Raw genomic sequence first — 20,545 nt, 5'->3', positions numbered from 1 at the left:
ATGTCTGTTGACTTCATGCATCATACCCCTTTGTTTGTGGTAATATTTTATATCCCCAGGAAATTATCTAATTTAGCCTTTTATGATGATAAGTAATTCTTATTATCTGAGTTTGTCTCTGTTTCCTGTTTTCTTCCTCAATATTATCAGTGGTTCAAAGAGTGTTAAATTCCTGAATTAATTAAACAGAAAAGCAATTTTCAAGTCTCTATACAATAAAACATAGCTGTTGGGCTAGAACTTTATTAGCAGCCATAATGCTGAGTCGTCTTTTGATTGTTGTAAAAATACACTCATGGTGGTGAAAAAAAGTGTAATTTGAGCAAAATTGCAGAAAAAAGTAGCAATTGTTTGGCTGTTTGTTCTTGTCAGGCAAAGCAAAGGAATTGATGGCTGCTTTTAGTGCTGCTCTGCCCCTGCACATTTTCACAAAATGTATTAGTAGTTTTTGTTCTGTTTCAAAGGCTCTAATCAAATTGAATGGATAGATTATAAAAGAGTTACACGGAAGTAAAAAAAAAAAGGAACAGAAGTGATTCAGGTTAATTTTAATCCTGTATTATCTCTATTACTTATTTGTTTGTTATTTGGCCTTAAGCCTGTTTGCATTACAAGTGAACTTATATCTCAACAGGGGTGCATTTGCATATGCTAGGTTTCTGGGCTGTAGTTTCCAATTATCTCCTATTGGGAGGCACTGCACTGAGGAAAAGTTTCTTAATTTAGAGTAAGATTTTTTTTACCTGTAAATTTATGTGTCGTTCTTTAAGAGGCAATTCCTACCACAGTCTTGTCTCCTAAGGTTCAATGACTGCAAAACAATTACTTAATAATAATCATGATGGTCACATATCAAAAGCAAAAAAAAAAAAAAAAAAAAAAAATGGAATGGCCAAGGCAGCCCAGAAAAAGAACTGCTAATTTTGTGGCATCACGATTTTAATATCACTTGAGAGAAATTTACTGGTTTTCCTTCTATTATGGCAATTATGGAAGCTGTACAAGATTGTACAAGATTCACCACAAGTGCTCACAACTCAAGAGTAGCATGTTTGAGTGAGTCCGTTTTTAAATCTGACCAATTCAGGGGATGGATTTTCTGTCAAAATAAAAAGATCTGTTCTTTTTAAAAAAAAAAAAAAAAAAAAAAAAAAAAAGCATACTGTATGGATGAAATCTTCTGAAGTTAATGTTTTAATCTAAACAAGTAAGAACTCTTCTTTACATAACTGAGACCATGGGAGTGCCCTACATGCATGTGTCTCACAACTAGCCTCTGGGGTCTTATGGAGATGCATGCTTTAGTATAGATGTGTTTTCTGTCTCTAAATTGCTTTGTGCATCTGTTGAACTGTATACTATGAATAAAAGAAGAGAAAGACACAAGTCATGGAAGGCATCTCAGCAACTTTTTAGACTTAACTCCATAAAAGTTTTACTCTGCACAGATTAATGACAAGAAGATATATTGCTACTGTAGAGCAAGTGCAGTGGAGATCTCAATATCATAACGTTCACACACGCCTCTCCTTGGACAAGCTGCCAGGAAGACCAAACCGACAGTGAATTAAACACTACTCAGATATGTATCTGTTTCATTTCCTCCTGCCTTCACCTCTTGTCCTTCAGGCTTCAGTATAGATTACATCCAACCTCTGCAGATGAGCGAGAATTGTTTTCATCACAAGCCACTCCTTCACTTAAAACAAAGCATCTCAAACCATCAGTTAATGCTGCTCAGTCCCTGTCATCCTCTACAGACCTCAGTCACTTACACATGATTCACTTGAAATCATGCATAGCGTGCAGGCATGTCAAACTGCATGTTGGCACGCAAATAACTGCGCTGCACGAGCTTTTCAACGATATCTGACGGCAGAGCATGATTCAGCGACACTTCGGAGTTTGATAAGAAATATCTGATATAAACTGCCTGAACATGCTCTCAGGCCTAAAATACAAAACACCTACACTGCGAATATAAAGTATCCCACTGCTGTAGGCAAACACTTGAGTAGATATTCTCCAACGTACAGACTACTCATACAAATTTGCAGACTCTGATAAAACAGCCTACACATTTGTTTACAGAAATTGGGTAGAAACTAGTCAACTCCTGACAATAAAAACAGTGTAGGGTAGCACACGTCCATTTTACGGATGTCTGAGGCAAACACAATGTTTAACTTTTGAAATGTAAGCGTTTACTCACCGCTGAAGTTTCAGGAGAGGCACCGGACAATGCTACCGCACCTGTTTGCCATCTTCTTTTAGCACCACGGTTAGCAGTTAGCTGACTTCAGAGATGGCAGTCCCACGACAGGTGGAGAGTCATGAAAACGTACGGAAGCCTGTTTGTATTTGTTGTTAAAGCTGTCCAGTAGTCGTACAGTGGTATTTTCAGCTCCATTGCACAAAGCAGGCGGTGTTTTGGTCGTTTGAGGCTGTCACCTCCCCAATGGCTACCCCTTCACCTGCAATAAACTAAACTCATAATGGCACATGATGTCCTTTTTAGCTGAGTTCAGACTGGCCCCTTATGTTACCATCATCTATAATCCCTGAAAGGTCAAATGTTGCACTTTTGAAATATCCTACAAAAATGGGCCAGAATCCTCACTCAAAAGCAGCCACTGAAATACCCTTGATATTCTTTGCAGCAAGGCTGGAAATATGAAATGAGAATAGGTTATCTGTTATAACCCCCTTCACACTCCTTCATGCCAGCCAGGATCTAGTCAGAAAATGAATCAATACATTCAATACAATTCTAGATTAAGGTGAGACTGCTGGAAAAAGCCTAAAAGCTTTTATTAGAAACACTGAGCAGATGTGCCTTTGCAGATATAATTCATTTACAAACCTTTCCTCAATATTTCTAATATTTATAATGATGGTTATAAATATAATATATTTCCAGGACCTTTTCTTTCTAGGAAAAACATTTCTAAACCATTCTCATAGAATCAGTCACATACTAGTGATTAATCTCTCTATTTTTCTCCCTCTTTTCTCGTGTATCAGGATGTCACTTACACACATGACTAGGTGACAGTTATGTCTTGAAAAATCACACACTCTTAATGACTGTCAAGCAGTATCTGTGATGCCTCAGACGCAAGGATGTCGATTTGGTCTCCTGGGTCGATAGCTGACAATAGAGCAAAGGTTGTCAAACTTTGTGTAAGGACCCTCAGAAGACACAGCTTTTTCCTCCCAGCAGCAGTCACAAGGATGTTTTGAGCCCTGAAACTGCCTTTTTAAATGTAGTTACCATATTGAAATCTGCAGATTGCACAAAATATTGCGGCCTAATCAGCGTAGCAAAGCTTTAAGCTCTCTCTCTGATTAATCTGCATCTGTTTTACATATCGTAATTTGTGATCAGTGAATCAATAAGACATCATTACCTTTACCCTGATGCACGTTTTGGTGAGATACAACTAATGGACAGGATGGATGGATTGTCATGATATTTTGTAGCGAAATTCAAGATCCCCAGAGGATGAATAATAAAAATTTTGGTGATCCCCTGATTCCTCATCTACCACCATATTCAGGTCAACATTTTAATCTGCCAAATGCTTATAGCATCCTAGGAGTCATAGTTAATTTCAATTTATTTACAGAGTAAAGAAATCCACATTAAAAATTCCAAGGACATGACTTCAGTGTGCTCAAAGGTAGCTGCAGTTCTGCTGGGAAAATTTAACAACTAACTTACAAAAGCAGAGAAAACTGAAGGAAAGAAAGAAAACTGATGTCTTTCTGGTTCTGTAGGTCAGGTGCAGCTCTCCAGTGCTCCCCTGACTCTGATTGCACAGGCGAGTGAAGAGAGGAAAGGAGAGCGGTGTGCAAAAGCAGAGAGTGGAAGACTTTAAACACGGCTAAAGTGGAGACAGAGAGAGAGGAAGGGTTCATCTCACCAAGAATGTGATTATGACTATCTTCACCAAGAGTGCTCTCCAATCTCTCACTTTCACTCCCAGTACAATTAACAACATCCCCCACTGCTCCTATACCAACCCAGAGCTTCTGATTTGAAAGATTGTGTTAAGATTTAGATTGATACTCTGCCCTAGAGGGATAAATGATTACAAATGGCTCTGGCCCATCTTCATAGACCTCGACTAAAGCAGAGGAGAGTCAGGTGGAATCAGCTGGTTAGAGAGACAAGGGAGGGGCTGGAAGATGAGTTGAAAAGCTCAGCTCACTGAGCTTCATTTCAGTCATTTGCTTTCAACATCGTGCTGTCATGCATATCAACCCAAGTTTGCAGAATCAGAGACGAAACAAGACGTGGAGCATATCCAATCGATCAAATTGTATCTACTGCAACACTGTTCTTGTCTTACAAACCCCCCCCCCCGCCCCAGGCACACTTTGAGATTAAACAACTTCCACATTTTGAAGCTTTACTGTGTTCTTGTTTGACACTTTTAACTTGCTTTCACCATGCAAATGATTTGCTTGGTGCCACTGTGTAAGAGGGACTGAATGCTTCCTCCCTAATGGCGTCATGATTGGCATTAATTCACCTCTTCTAAAGATGTGAATGCAGATGAACAGGTTCATCATAGTGATTACCATTTATCTCAATGAACAGCTTGCAGCATTATATGAATGATGTGGAAAATACACATTCCATCAAGCAGGAAATGTTTAATGCAGATTTAAATCTACATCTAAATTGTTTTTAATTATAATAGTAATTATGACAGTAAGCTTAAATATGGTTTATTATTTGACAATTGTATTGAATTTGGATCCAGATAATTTAGATTACATGATACATTTTCCTTTTCCTTTAATATTCCTCAGAGCTATTCACATCTCATCTCTGCCACTGGAAAACAAGATTCAGTATTAACAGTTATTAGATGGATATTATTACGAAAAAAGCTCCCAGGCTCCAAAGCTGTTAGTTGTTTCATCTTTTTCAACCTTCTAAAACTCTCTTACATCCATCATCACTTTAGTGGAGATACTAAAAAAATGAGCATGTGTGAGATTCATGAGGTTGATGCTACATTCGAGGCAATAATGGCCCTAGTCAAGAGCAGTGATAAGGTGGAGAATATTCACACTTTTAACAGGCATTTCATTCAACATCCAAATGAATGCAATGATTTAATAATTGCTGATATCCTGGAGGGGTTCTCAAGCTGTTGAATAGCTGCCTCAACAAACACATATTTCAAAAAAGGTCATGATAAGAGCTGCTCCAAGCATTGTGAGTGTCTCATTGGAGCCTGAATGATGATAAGAAAATAGGGCCGGCTGTGCTTCAATGGGGCCTTCTTCAAATGCCATATCAGTTCCTTGACAATTAGTGTGAGTGCTTCACTAATAGCAACACAGTGTAACAGTAAATAATTCATACTGTAACACTGGTAATACTGAGCTACATTAACATAGGTAATAGATCCACAGAAAGTCCTGCAGCTCAAGTTCCCATACCAACACTAATGGCCACTTCTGACCTCTTGTAGTGGTGTGAATAAAAATCATAGTAATGGCATCTTGGTGGCAGGCTTTGACTTGGAGCAGCTGAATGCTAACATAAATAATGGATTGTTATTTGATTCTGTCACAGTAAGACATAACACTTTCAATTAATCCTTCACAAAACAAGAAAAGAGGAACACCAAATATTATTATAATGCTTAGCCTACCTTAGTCTATTGCTCAGTGGACTCGCATAATGGGGGTTCTGAGGTGACAGTGCTAGCCAGTGTGCTACTATTCCACCCCCCCCCGAGGAAACTCCTTATGAAATATACAGAAATATATTTTCCCTTGTGAAGACTGTACTAGGAACAGACATATATCAACAAATCAGTGGTATTTTTACAAACCATATACACAAAATGATTTTTAAGTAACTAAAATAATTGACAATTGAACAATTTAAGCAAACATGAATTTTACAGAACCTCGACGTAATTAAGGACTTATAATTACCACATACCCTTCAGGAAGCAGACAATGAGGCAGCCTCTTTTACATTTCCTCTTTGTGTCTCATGAGCAGGGAGAACAATGGTGTTTGCGACTCTCTTGACTTTTGTGGGTAACTAGCAATTTCTATAAATGGTATTACCATATTGTGTCACTTTGTCTTGCTGAGCATGTGGCCTTCAGGGCCTGAACAGAGAATAAATGCTGCTGGTTGATGGTCCAGCAGTAATCACACCTAAGGACTCAGTGCCAAGGTAGAAGAAGAAGAAGATTTTAATAATTCAGGAAAGCTATCATGGTTCAGTTAATTTACTGCTTGAACATGCAGTACACACAACCCCCACCTCTGTCTAAACTCTCCTTCTTCAACCTCTGGGACTATTTTTGGACATGCCTGTCACTGAGTTCAGTCTAGCCAGAGACTGTGCAGAGATGATGAGGGAAAACACCCCCTGCAGATTAAAGGAGGGAGAGAAGGAGAAGACAGACATAAGGAAATCTCACTGCAGAGATTCTGTGTTCCATCTCCCTTCAGGCACAGCTGACAGCCAAGGTTACCTGCTTTGTTATTGACATTGTATTTGATATTCCTCACAGCAGAATCAGTGATATGGTGTGTAACATCATAAATCACCAATGAGTACCAATGCTTGGTCATGTGTCATTTCAGATGCGCTTTTAAGAGACAGGCGGAAGATTGACGGGGTCTAGAGAGGATGTATGGATGTGTTGGTTTCGGAGTGTGTACCTGTGTTATCAGGAGCACTAAAGTAAAATGGACCTTCAGTATATCAGTGATGCTTGAATTGGAGTCCTGGGGGGCTGCAGAACAGGTGACACTGGGGGCAGGCTGGCCAGCATTCAGATATTTCCCCTGATGTAATCAGAAATTCAATCAGAGACATGGTGCTGCCCTGCAGAAACAACGATAAAAGAGGGATCAGAACAATAGCTGTTTATAGACTGACACAAAAGGATGGAGTGCAAAAACACTGCATTAGAATTTAAGCTTTTTTGTGCTGACAGGAATAACCACTTAACATACTTACATATGTGTGGCAGTGTGTCTTTGTCTGTGTGCCTGTGTTTGTCAGTGTGGATTACAGCAAGTGAGTCTTGCATTCACTGTTTTTACACTAACGAGCTCTTAATTATGCATGAATTCAGATGCAATTCTGGTGTTAAATCTCCAGTGAATTTTTCACTGATACTAAATTCAGATACATGTGACCATGTGTTAATTCTTTAAATACTCAACACAAGCACCAATAATTGAAAACAGGGATTTAAAAGATAGAAATAACAAGGACCACCAAAAGGGCTGAGCGCTTTAATGCTATATTCTAGCTTTATATATGGACTGTAAAATTGTTTTTTTATTTTTAACTGACAAGCCTGAAAATGAACAGAATTCATAAATAATAGTAATTACAAAATGTTAACATGTACAGCTGCTAATTAAAATGATTCAGTAGCTATTATGAAGACAGGAATGGTGCCAACACAGAGAATGTGTCAGACATGATTGGTGCTAGTCCAATCTGTTTGAGTAGGGAATTCCCCCAAGGGATTTTATTATGGGAATACCATATATACATGTGTCAGACAGGACTATGGAAGATCCATATATAGCTGAAAAAATACACATGGATCATATTTGGATATATGCCAATAAAAAATACACTTAACCAGGCTGTAAGAGGGTAACATGTGACTGAATTGTACAAGCACAATACAACATGCTTTTTACACATAAGTATGTTTTTTACCTCCCGATTTCACTATAGAGATACCTATAGTGAAATATGAGACATAAGATTAGATTTCTTTGGCTGTGTTAATAGAAATGATTGTTTTTCTTTTTTTGTCATTTAAAAAACCTGTGTCTTGGCTCTTCCACAACAGCTTTACTCTGATATGTTTGCTAGAGGGCAAACACAATCCAAATGTCTTCAGAGATAGTGTAAGTCCATTAAGCTGTGTCACCAGATACATCAGTCAGTCATTGCCTGAAGGGACTCAGTGAAACTGACAAAATACCCCGCACACTGATTCTATTGTCTTACCATGAAGAAAAATTGTAATGAAAAGAGATTAGAAGTTTTTGAGCTGCATTTGTCTGTATTCCCTATACATTGTTTCTTGCTGGTATGGTGCACCAGTGAAGTGCAACCGCTACAGAGTAAATCCTTAGGGTTAGGGTTTCTTCATCAATAAAAAATGGTAACAAAGTCCTGCCTGCCAGCAACTCTAAAACCCACAAATTAGTGTGCTATATCTTTTTTCATGGCCAAGAAACAATGTGACACATAACCCCCTGTAAAACTGTAACTGTTTTTGCGCTTTGATTTTTTATACACCCGAAAAAGGTGAGATACAATTTGTTAAATAGGGAGTGTTAGAGGTACTAGAAGGTGAAATTTCAGTTTTTTTCCTTTGAACAGAGCCTGTCTCTTCTGTTTCCCCCATTTTAAGTGTTTATGCTAAGTTAAGTGTTGTCTCTGTGTAAAAATCATATCATATTGTACTACTCAGTCATATGTAATCCTCTTACAACCTGCGAAAAAGATTTTGGGTTTAAAAATCAATTATACTGCTTTATTTATAAGAATTTAATTTAATTACATCTAGAAAAAGTACAACATTTTGAGCCCAAACTGGTTCTTCATCAGGCACATATGTAACAAACTGACTATGGAGTGTGCCATTGAAAAAAGTGCAGAGTCCCTCCATTGGGTTTTGCAACAGCCACAAGACCAGTGCATGTTTCGAAGCCAGACTTAATAAAATTTAAGTAGTACTATGCAAACTAGCACTGTGTACATGGGAAATTTATCACAAAAACAACATATATAAAATAGCATCACAGAAACAAATCAAAACATTACACACACACACACACACACACACATATATATATATATATATGCAGACAAAAACACTTAAAGAACAATCGAATGAATAAAGTCATACACACCTATTGCTTCAGACAAGGTTGATTTAGACAGCATGAGCTTCCAAGATATAATTTACCAAACTAGGTGTTAATGCAAAATTATATTCAGATTAGAATCCTCTTCTCCTACTTGTTATGTGAAAATCAGAGCATACATCACACTTCCCATGGGAGGGACTGAGATTATTCATCTAATGACACACACCTGAGTCTGTTTGATACCTCTCTGTCTCATGAGGAACCAATCTGGGCTCAAGTTGAATATTTTCCAAAGAGAGTATTGTACTGTTTTGCAAGTCTTTGGGAAGTAGCAAGATGTGCATGTCTTTTGCCTACTGTTTCACAGAATTTGAATATTGTGATTTCACTTGACCTCCAGTACTTTGTGGCTGATATTCATCAAACACTTTGTTGATAATAATAATCTTTATTGTTGAACCAAAAATAATGCAGACTTTGTTGCCCAAAACAATACACACAGATGTGTAGCTGTAACTCTTACTTTAGTTTTTCCAAGTTCACCTCATTCTTACAACTCTGGGGAGTTGCTTACGGGGTTGTGCATGTCCACAGGATAATACCTGGAAGCTGCAAAGTCCACATACAGGTCATTAGGTCAGTTACTTCCAGTAAACAAAATTACTCAACTCCAGACAAATTCTGGGAATAAGAGAGAGGCTGCTGAATAATGACAAGCCAAATATGGGTGTCTGGGTCCTCTGTATGCACACAGCAAACACTAATATTCATGTGGCACTTTACAGTGTCTCATTACTTCATTTATTGGACATCTTTTGTAATTTTTTTGTTAAACATACATTTCATGAGAGGTCAAGTAGAGGAGCAGTGTAGCATGCATCACATTTCCATTGCAGGCATATAATCACAGTTAATGTGTTAAGAAAAACTATGTACAGCAAATAATAATTAGAATATTAATAATAATAGTGGTAATATATTTTTCAATTTATAAAATTGCAAATATGTGGATATTGGCATTGCCACATTATACAGCAAGTAAATTGTCTCTGTCTTGAACACACATTCCAATCAGTGATAGGTTTTAAAATTAAGAGCTCACATATCAGTTTTAACACTGCAATGAACACTGACTTGATATCTATAAGATTTGCGGAAAATTTCCATCATCAAAACATACACACAATAAATAGCAGTTTGCAACTTGAATGTGTGTGGTATACACAGATGGCTCCTTATGTGACAAGTACAATGATTTTAGAGAACAATGATACATTTTTCTTTTTCTCCATGAAACAAGTTATTGTTACAGACATTTCTTGTTTTACATTCAGTGATTTGGAGTCCACAAACAATTCACATATAGAGCCAACATGTCTTTAGGTAAGACACTGTCAATTTTTTCAGTCACTCAGCTCCATAACTTTAAAAAGCAGATCGCTGTTTTCCACCCCCGTGGTGCGTTTTCCTTAGCAGGATGAGGTATTTGCCGGAAGAGATGCTTTTATCCATCACTCCTCCCTCAGTCTGATGAGACAAATGATGTTGCAGTTTAGCAGTGCAAGATCTTAATGAACGCCTTTCTGAACTCGACATTAAAGGTGGTGTATATGATGGGATTTACAGCACTATTCACGTAGCCCAGCCAAGTGAAAGCATTATACATCTCAGCAGGAACCTTGCATTTTGTGCAGTGGGTGTTCAAGATGTGCGTAATGAAAAACGGCAGCCAACATATGATGAATACACCTGAGGAGATATGAGAAAAAATGGAAATATTAGAAAAAGACAGAGAGGGCAAAGTGGCAAAGAAGGAAACTCTTATATTAAACACCCAAATATGGGTGACATACGGAGGAGTTACACTCAAGTTACAGAATGATTTCCTTTTGTTGCATCAGTGCCTGACTTGTTTTCAAGTACTGTTTTAGGTCATACCAAAACATTTGAGATAGAAATAAAAATACATGCGGGGCAGCCAAGGACCTAAGGATGGCTGGGAACTTATACAAAAGAAAAACTGTTTTTTAAATTGTACATATAAGATTAATCTATGTTTGCATTAAATTATAAGACATATACATATTTGGCCTTGATGAGTTTGAATCCCCTGCTGTTTTGATGCTGTGATCACTGCATGCTATGATAAACAAACACATAGTTATTTGGTTATGGAAATGTCTCATTTCACAGTGTCAGTTTCACTTTGATGTGTATACTTGCAAAAAACAGCATTTGATGTAACTTATCTTCAGTGTAACTGATCATGACTTATTTATACTGAATGGGAAATAAAAAACATGATACCCCCACCCCCCATCCCCAAACAAACAAACAAACAAACAAACAAACAAACAAACAAACAAACAAACAAAATCAGTAGCAAGCAGACCAACTTACCAAGAACTATGGCTAACATCTGAGTGGCCTTCTTCTCCTTCTGCTGGGAGAACTTCCTCTTGCTCATGGTTTTCACAGAGGTCTGAGTCTTGCCATTAGGTAAGGCCTGGGTCTGGAAGGCTTTGGCCACAACAGGTGCTGGATCCCCCAGAGCCTCCTTGGTAGGATCTCCATTCTTTTCTGCTTTCTGGCCCCCCTCAGGGGGTGTGGGAGGTGTGGAGGTGGGGCTAGCATTAGCCTTGTTGGGCATCAGTTGCTGATGGCTCGTGGCCGGAGTGTCTCCGAGAGCACATTGTGGCTGCTGCTTCTGTTTTTGGCTGCTGCCGCTGTTGTTCATCTCGTCCAGCTCCAGATCTTCCCCCTCATTGACTACATCTTTGATGAAAATCTGAGCAAGGTCAGAACGAGCAGAAAAACATGTATTCAGATAGTCATTTTTCATTTAGGTTATTGCACAAATGAGTGACATTTAAAGTAATGGATGAAAAATATTTAACCAATTATCACATTTTCAGTCTTTAATTTAGATTTGCTGAAGCACAAAGGTGCCTTTTCAAGCCGTATTTTCTCTAAGAAATGGAAGAAAACTTCAAGGTGACACCTCACTAAATCTTTTATGGGCAAAGCAAATATGTTTCCAACAATTAAACTTTTTAGAAAATAAAATAAGAGCCATAAACAAAATAACAAAAAAGATCACACACCACTTTCTTCTTGTTGACAGGAAAACTCCCATTAGATTTAACTATCATGGTGCATAACCTCACATCCTCTGGATGAGTGCACTTATCCTGAAACTGAAAACAGCTGTGTCAGGCAAAGGAGAGGGTACAATGTCAAAGCAAAACTGACGAAAGGGCTGTCTAAGAACAGGTCCCACTGCCTACTGGGTCAAATGAGGCCACAGTACAGACACGCATTTCAGACACGTTTCTCATACAGAAAGGCTGTTTAGCAAGAATCGGATCTGCAGCTTCAACCGCAGCTGTAGGTCAATTAACCTGACAGTTTAAAAAAATAAGTGGGCTGAGATTATTTCAGAAAGACGAAACAAACTCAGCCAACACTTTAGTGAAACTTAATTAAAAAGGGTTTTTTTTCACTCCATAATGATTAATAATAATCATATACAAAATCTGCCAATATGCTTCCATATAATGATTTCACACATGATTAAGTTGTATCGTAATGGATGACTGCCCTGTAAGCTCCCCTGTCTGTTATAATTTTTCCCTGAACTCAGTCTATTATATACACACATATACACAGAAAGAGCAAAGCCATGCATGAACATGAGTAATGTGGTGCACTGGATCAAGAACATTACTTGGCTTCCTGTGCGCAGCCCACTGAGTTTCACTATGTCAGTAAAATCGATAGCCAGAAAAGCAAAAGGTCATTTGAGGGCCATCATACCTAGTGTTGCGTGGTGGCTTTTGACACTGAAAAGTATCAGTAAATGTAACATTATGATTATACTTGACTGACATTAAGATTGTATGGGATGGAACCAGTTCTAGCATATTTGACATACACATAAGGCATTAAAAGGTATTAAAATGCCTTAGGTATAACTGAGCCTTGCCCTTACCATCGTTTGTCTTGAATGTTATCCATTGCTTTTTTTAACCCAGAAAAATAATCGTTTTCTTGTCTTCCCTTTAAAGCATGTTGTTATGTAATACAATGCCTGTCAATAAAACCATCAAGTATGATTGGTTTGAGAAAATCTTTTTTAATTGAAAAAGACATGAGTCTAAAATATTCAGAAAAGATAAAGATTTCTGGTTTTATAAAGGTGTAAGTCAAAATCCAAATAAAAGCCATAAAGGTGTGAGCTGTAAACAGGAGCCATTTTGCTATAGCAGCTCACCTTCAGCGAAATGGCCACATCAGGTTCAGCAGCCTGAGAGACACGCTGCTTTGGTTTCGTGTTCACGCGTTTCCTGCGCTTCCTCAGGACCACATAAATTTGCACATAAACCAGCAGAGTGATGATGAAGGGAACATAGAAGGACACGATGGAAGAGTATACCACAAAGGCTGGATTGGCAATCACACAGAGAGACTCATCACGAGTAGCTGTGGAGATAAGCACGGAGTGAATAAAAGCCTGAAGACTGAGTGTAATGTTCCATCCAAATTTATTTATTTATTAATTAATTTTTTGTGCAGTTTTGCTGTGTTTTTGTCACTGTGACTCTTGGAACTTTCTACAGTAAAACTGGAAACTTAGTTTGGCTTGAACTTGCAGCTAAGAACCAAGGATTTGTGCTTTGATTTTAATCTATTGAAAATTCATCTAAAAATCTTACCATTCCTTCACTCTCCTGACTTGGAGGTCATTCACACAATTTTCTTTCTCCCCCTCCCAATCCTTTTATTCCTACCTACGTCTCTCTGAGCTCCCTTATATTGTGGTTTATCCAGAATGCTGCCACAGGGCTTCTATCTGGTGCCAAATGTAGAGATCATATAAACCCAGTTTTAGAATCTGCTACTTACTACTTGTTAATTTTAGATTTTACTGATTTACTGAGTATAAAGTGAGCCAAATTTGCCTGAAGCTACATCACTGACTTTTTAAACTCCTTGCAAACCAGAGCACACACTAAGATGACAGATCTTTGGACAGAGCTGTCCTCGTCTGTACAGCTCTTGGACTCAGATCCAAAACAGACTAAATAAACAGACCCTAAAGACAGCTTAGGAGACAGTTGTTGCTGAGCAGGCTCATATAACAGCTGAGTCATTGTGGATATACTGTGGGTGTCACAGTTAGTGTCACAGTTGTGTAATTAATGTTAACAACTTGTTATCTTCATGCTTAGGATGACTGTGGCTCAAGAGGTAGAGAGTGGTCCATTAAAGGGGCACCTATATTTTACATGGGAAAATCAGTTTACCCGTCAGGAGGACTACTTCTGGTAATTTTTAACCAAAAGCCTGCATTACAAACTGGAGGTGTGACCAGAAGTGGACATCACGGGATATGTAGAATCCACTGTCTTTGAAACTTGACCCTACTAGAGACCAAAAGTCAGGACATCTCAGACTCTGCTGGTCAGTCTTGACCATTATTTCTTTAATCTGTCCCTGGCCAGACCCCCCAGCTTTATGGAAGTTATACTAAATTGCTGGAATACTGCATGTTTGTTAGTGTAACTATGACAGCAAAACTCTGGCACACCCACCGCCATATTAATTGCATCAAACAGTAGGGACACAACCCCTATGCAAAAAGTATGCCCTCACATTGGCATGCACTTAAACTTGTGACTGTGAGTGCGTGCCTGAGTTTGTGTGCGTGGGTGAATGAGAGGCACATTATACAGTGCAGTGCTTTGGGTAAAAGCACTCTATAGATTGCAGTTCATTAACTACACAAATCTGCAGTTTTCATGATCTGTGTTCACTATAGGTACCACCGACAAACTTCACTGCTCAACAAGCTTTCAGTCTCACAGGTAGAAATAGCTTAGCTATAACTTAAAAACAAATCTTGGTTGCTTGTGTTTCACTGGTTCCTGCTGCTGAGATTTCTGCTTTCATTCTCCCTGCAGCTTACGCTAGCTACATCTGCAGCCACTTGAAAGCGGTTGAGAGGCTCACAGATCCAAATGTCTGAGTCCCGGCAGACTTGACATTACATCAAGGCACTCAAAAGGATGAGTGGAGCTTCAAAGTGACAGGATGCAAGCCACAGGAGCTGGTCAGCAACAAGTCGGCACCTCCACAAAGCCTTTAATCGGAACCCGGTTTAACTGTAATCCTTTGTTAAAGCCCTTGTTCTGTGCAAAAAGCAGCCTGAGGGCCTAAGACTCACTAAATGTAGTTATATGTAATTATGAAGTAACTGGTTACTGGCATGGGAAAGTCTATGCAAAATGCATGTCTTCACCTCTGTAGTAACTGCAAATGTGCACTGACATTGACATTCTGTATCCACAATGTACATACTGTACTGTGCAGTGAATGCACCCATGAATAATACAGTACAACACCACTATTGTTAGACCAATTTAGTCATATACCATGAAAAAACATGTTTGTCTGTTTTAAAGACAGTAGAGGAGATGTGTATTGTGATCTCTCTTACCTGTGTTATTCAGGCCGAACAACAGGGGACATGATATGGCGAAAGACAGCACCCACACTACAGAGATCATTACTGTTACCCGTCTCCTGGAACTGTAGCGAGTGTTGTACAGCATTGGCATTGCAACCGCTGTGTAACTGTGAGGGGTGAAGAAAAAATAGGTGCTTCATTTAGAATGTATGAAAACATAACACCTCTCTGCAAAACATTGGGGAAAATATGACAAATTCAACAAAAAATTAATGATCTACGGCTAAATGTATCCCCTTTCTGTTTCCAGTTCTATTTCTTCATCAGAGGAAGATTTTGCTTAAAAGAGGACCAAGAACATGGAACCTACAAGTTGGTTAAGCAAGAAATGTTGCCTGTCATCTTGGATCAGATCCTGTTTGATGGTGGACTGGCCCTCTGGAAACAGCTATGTGCTGTGGGCTGCAGTTTACATGAAGATGAGGTTCTGTACGATACAGTGTTTTTCCCCCCAGTGTCTCACAGGAAAGAACTTATCATTCAACCTTGCTACACTGGTTGACCTTATTAGACCTTAATGAACCTCCTGTAATCACCAGGAAATGCACAGCTTTTTACAATGTCACATACATTGATTTCTGTGTAATTTGGTTTCAAAGATTTTAGAAATAAAGCCAAGTGAGTAAGGCTTTTAAGAGACAATTGTGAATGGGTTTCTTTATGAAAACACAAAAAGGAAATCTGATTAAACCTAAGGTAATTGTATTACTCCATGTATGTTGCCATAGCTTGTGCCACACACACCCACTGCAACACAGGGTACCACAGTCTTGGGTGAAACAAATTGGCCCCCAGCACTGATGCAAGCACAGAAGATAACCAGTTTCACGGGGAGCAAGAAAAACGTTGTCCACCTGCACCTGTATCTCAGTTTTGGGGCTGGAAACTGACCCCTCTGCACCTAGAGTGGTGCAGCAGAGGTAGCTGATGCAGATAAAGTTGCAACAAAAATTAATTACTTTTAGCTCATTCTTTAGCCATCGATCAATAACTTTACGGTTTTTGCTAATTCTTTCTGCTTGTATAGCATCGTTTTTGGCTGCAGCAAGCAGCTGTTTTCAGTGAAAAATCTATAATCCCACAGTAGATCACAGTAGACTACCTGCCAAGCATGAGCTTAAGCAACTAGCCCCAAATGAGAGTGACTTTTGCTCCATGACTGCTGGATGTGTAAATGAACAACTAACAAGTTAACAAACAACCTAAAAGGTGATGCTACATTAATTTTGCATTCACAACTTGTTTTTGCTTCCCCCAAGTGGGAAAAAACTATGTGATTGTTAATTGTATAGTAATGTCACCTAAATAGTAGTATGAAGGTGTACTCTTTCACATGGGTAAATCTCAGTCTCACGAATGATATGGGTGTCACATCTGCAGTTTTTAATTCTTCAAACCCATTCTTGCAGGATTAACATAATCATATTTATGTCATGTTGATGAGCTGGAGTTTATGTAATTATCCATGCAGTATAAGTATATACTTAAGTAAGTATAAGTACTTATACATATACAATATACAGAAAATATTTTTGCCTTGCTATGTCACTAAAGTTGAAGCTAAACTTCTCTGACATCATTGTCCTTTAAAAAGTTTTAGTCTGCATTATGACTCACTGAAAGCATTGTGGTATGGTAGTGTCCTCTGATTCTACTTAAAAACCATCTGCCTTTTTAGGGGGCGCCCCCGTAGCTGAATGGTTGGGGCGCGTACCACATGGGCTCATGTGCCCTAAGCAGCTGACTCCCGGCTCAGCCGGACCTTTATTGCATGTCATTCCCCTGCTCTCTCTCCCTGTTTCCTGTCTTATCTCCACTGTCCTGTCCAAATAAAAGTGAAAAAAAAAAACATCTGCCTTTTGGCAACACAATTGGAGTTCTGTTAAATCATATTTGGCATGTGTATATTCATATCACCTCCTACACAAGAGTTTTGTCTTAGATCCATTAGTCTTTTGCTAGATGATTTGATTGGCCATTGTTGGCGGGCACCCCAACTCCAAATGCTAATAATATATTAATCCTTTTAACAATAGATTAGGTAATTAACCTCTTTTCCAGCCTTTGGTCACAAAATTCTAAAAGTAAATTATTGATGCTGGTATATGCATATTCTCTGAATATTGACTTGCATTTGCACACAGACTGACCAATCCTTTGATGTAAATATTACAATGATGACAGGAGCTGCTAAAGTGATAAAAGGAAACACATTCATCTGTGATTCTTAAATTGCACAGCATGCAGGCACAAGTCATATAAATAACATCTAAATGTAAATTTGGATGCTATTCCTCTTAAGCATGCCTGTAACATTCATTTCACAAACACACAAACAATGATCTATCATCAGATTATTTCAGACTTCAGACTAATACGTTTTTTCCACATATGAAAGACATTTATATTCTAATTCAATCATTCCAATAAGAGATGAAACCGTGTACATGTGTGACCATTGTGAATATTTATTCTGCATATTGGTTTAAGATGAAAATGCACCCATGCAGAAAATCATATAAAATGAAACATGACAGAATTCTATAAAATATGGGAGATGTTATGTTCTCTGTATTATTCAGAATTATCTGCCAGTGCTTCATTCACAATATACTGAGCTCTCACACTTTCAATACATATTCTAGTTGTCAACCTTTCATGATCACTTCTAACAGGTTTTAATACAGAAAGCTCACACTTCAAAAGCCTTATAGATGAACAGCTTTCCAGTGCAACTCAGCTTCCTTCAGCTGTCTGTGATTATTGTGTTATTAATCATTCAGTTATCATGCCACTTACATATCTAAATAACTGAATTTATGTTTGAACGAGGCATTAATGAATCTAGGAAGATAACATCTTCTACTGCCAGACACTGGTGCTTTAAATTGGACTTTATTTGTGTATTTATTTAAAGCTGCTTTCAGGAAAAACCTGAAAAACAAGTGGGGAAGGATGATAATAATCGATAGGGCCACAAGACAGATTCCCTCAGCCCTGGAGTTCTGCATTTCTGCATCTTTCAGCACACTGTTATGATTTTCTAGCCCACACGACTCTTTAGCTGCTTTCATAGTGAAGTTTTTCCTGTGATTTGCCCACTTTTGTGATGTCTTCTATAATTATCAGTCCAGCACCAAACTACAGATAGACCAATTGTTCCCACTGTCCCCAAATGTCAAAACAAATTGGAAATTGTGGGTTTAAAGTAAAAAACATTTTCCACTGTCAGACTTTTGTTTCCATTGAGGGTGAACAGTGATGTTGTGTATTCTTGCAGTAAGTATATTCCAAGGATATTTAAATGAGCTTTGTCTATTAAAGAGTGACTCATTACCAGGCAGAAAAGCAGTGTTTCACCATCCTCTTGCATCAAAGTCTTAAGTCTGATCATGAGCGTCAAGTACTCTATTGAACATGTAACCACACCCAATAGTGACATCACAATGCACTGACTCCACCCTGGAGCACACTTCTACATCACTTCACAAAGTTAAACCAATGGAGGTCAACAAAAACAAGATTTACTGCTAGCTGCTGTTAGTGCTACTACTTTAACTCCCCTTATGGGAGCTTAATATAAGATTATATATTTAAGTGAGTAAAGTGTGTTGCCTTTCCTGTACTGTTTATTACTTGTGTTATTTGGTCTCAAGTATATATTTTTGATTCATGAAAATGTATAGCTCTATGCATGTATTTAGAATTTAGTGTTCAATCATTTTAGGAATTCCTGTGATTTGCCCACTTTTGTGATTGGTTGTTGAAGTCTGTAGGAAAGATACTGCTAAACTGTCTTGTTTATTTTATACAACTAAACATTAGCTGCCTCAAAATTTGTGCTGACAGTGTACAGGAGACTACAACTTTGTTATTAGACTTCATTCTCCTATGCACTTGTCTTACAGGTGTTCATTAAATCATACGCACTTTTTCGTCCAGAAATTGCAGCAGTTTGTCATATTATATGATTTTCACATTTATAACCCTGGGACATCTGGTAGCCAGTAATTATGATGAGTATTGTGCTTCTATATCAATTTACATAAATGTTGTTTATGGTGTAAAATCCATGTCTTGAAATTGCATTTAGTCTGTAAATAGACGTGGGCTTTGATGGTCATGCACTTAAAAGGTAGCAGTTCCCTTGTGTTATTCAGGAGGTAAAGATTTCCATTGAGAATCCATGCAGGAAGCATAACAGACAGGACTGAACAATCTGTGAAGTGACAAACTCACCGATCAATGCTGATGGCACAGAGATTGAGGATGCTGGCTGTACACATCATCACATCCAGAGTGACAAAGATGTCACAGTGGATCTTGCTAAAGCGCCACTCTCCCACTACCTGGAAGAGAAAAACATCAACAAATGGCAGTTTACAGCAACAGTCAAGAGAACAAAGCCACTTTTTTTCCTTCTGGAGCAAAAACGATTCTGACAGTCAAGCCTCCTTATATATTTTTTCATATTAGTTCCATGCCGGTAACAGGAAGAGAGGGGAAATAAAGAGAAACTGAACCATAGGGGGAAAGAATGAAGGAGGTTAAAATGAATAAACATAAAAGAAAATCTCAGAGTGCTCTGAGTTGTAAGTGGGGTCCAATAGAAAATAGACTGAATGGGCATGAGTTATACATTTCAGGTGAAAAACATTTTACAGCATAAACAACAGTCTGTCATTTTCACATTACCAAAAGAATGTTACACCTGACATGATGGCAATTGACCGATTATCTGACTTGATTACTCAGTGACTTCATGGCTTTTTACATCTTTTCACCGACAACAGTAGGAATTAAAGAGTATAAATTATTGCAAACCTACAGACACCCTCAGTGTCAGTGAGATAATTATCCTTTCACGTGCATCCTGGTCTCCAGCCCCAGGCGGCTTCCAATCAAAGACATGATTGAAACCTATTTGTATTCATACCTCTGTCACTCTCTGTTACATGGCCAAACCCCATGATGAAACTAACATAATCAGTGATGCTCTGACAGGTTCGATACCACCCACCTCGTCTGACACTACAACCTACCTGCTTCCTCCCACAGCTCTGAAAAGGGTAAGGGAGATCTGTGTATGTCGCAGGGCAACTCCTACCTCTCTGTGACTGA

General features: G+C 38.4%; 1 protein-coding gene and 1 long non-coding RNA gene across 3 annotated transcripts in view; both read right to left on the bottom strand.

Annotated features, from left to right (window-relative positions):
- Positions 1-2,439, bottom strand: part of LOC108886409 (uncharacterized) — a 37,059-nt gene extending 34,620 nt beyond the window's left edge. The window contains exon 1 of the long non-coding RNA XR_007808947.1: positions 2,213-2,439. This is a non-coding gene — a long non-coding RNA (uncharacterized LOC108886409). The remainder of the gene's footprint in view (positions 1-2,212) is intronic.
- Positions 2,440-9,317: 6,878 nt separating this feature from the next.
- The window catches only part of drd2a (dopamine receptor D2a), a 34,044-nt gene continuing 22,816 nt past the window's right edge, over positions 9,318-20,545 (bottom strand). For both annotated transcript variants that reach the window (XM_018681264.2, XM_018681265.2), the window contains 6 exons: positions 19,664-19,773; positions 15,395-15,531; positions 13,169-13,377; positions 12,000-12,086; positions 11,296-11,683; positions 9,318-10,644 (listed from right to left, as the gene is read on the bottom strand). In XM_018681264.2, coding sequence (XP_018536780.1) covers positions 10,448-10,644; positions 11,296-11,683; positions 12,000-12,086; positions 13,169-13,377; positions 15,395-15,531; positions 19,664-19,773 — 1,128 coding nt within the window. In that variant the 3' untranslated portion in view covers positions 9,318-10,447. The remainder of the gene's footprint in view (positions 10,645-11,295; positions 11,684-11,999; positions 12,087-13,168; positions 13,378-15,394; positions 15,532-19,663; positions 19,774-20,545) is intronic.

This window comes from Lates calcarifer, linkage group LG21 (genome assembly GCF_001640805.2).
Source record: "Lates calcarifer isolate ASB-BC8 linkage group LG21, TLL_Latcal_v3, whole genome shotgun sequence".
NCBI lineage: Eukaryota > Metazoa > Chordata > Actinopteri > Centropomidae > Lates > Lates calcarifer.
Note: the sequence above shows the minus strand (reverse complement) of the source record. Positions and strands in the feature narration are given on the sequence as shown.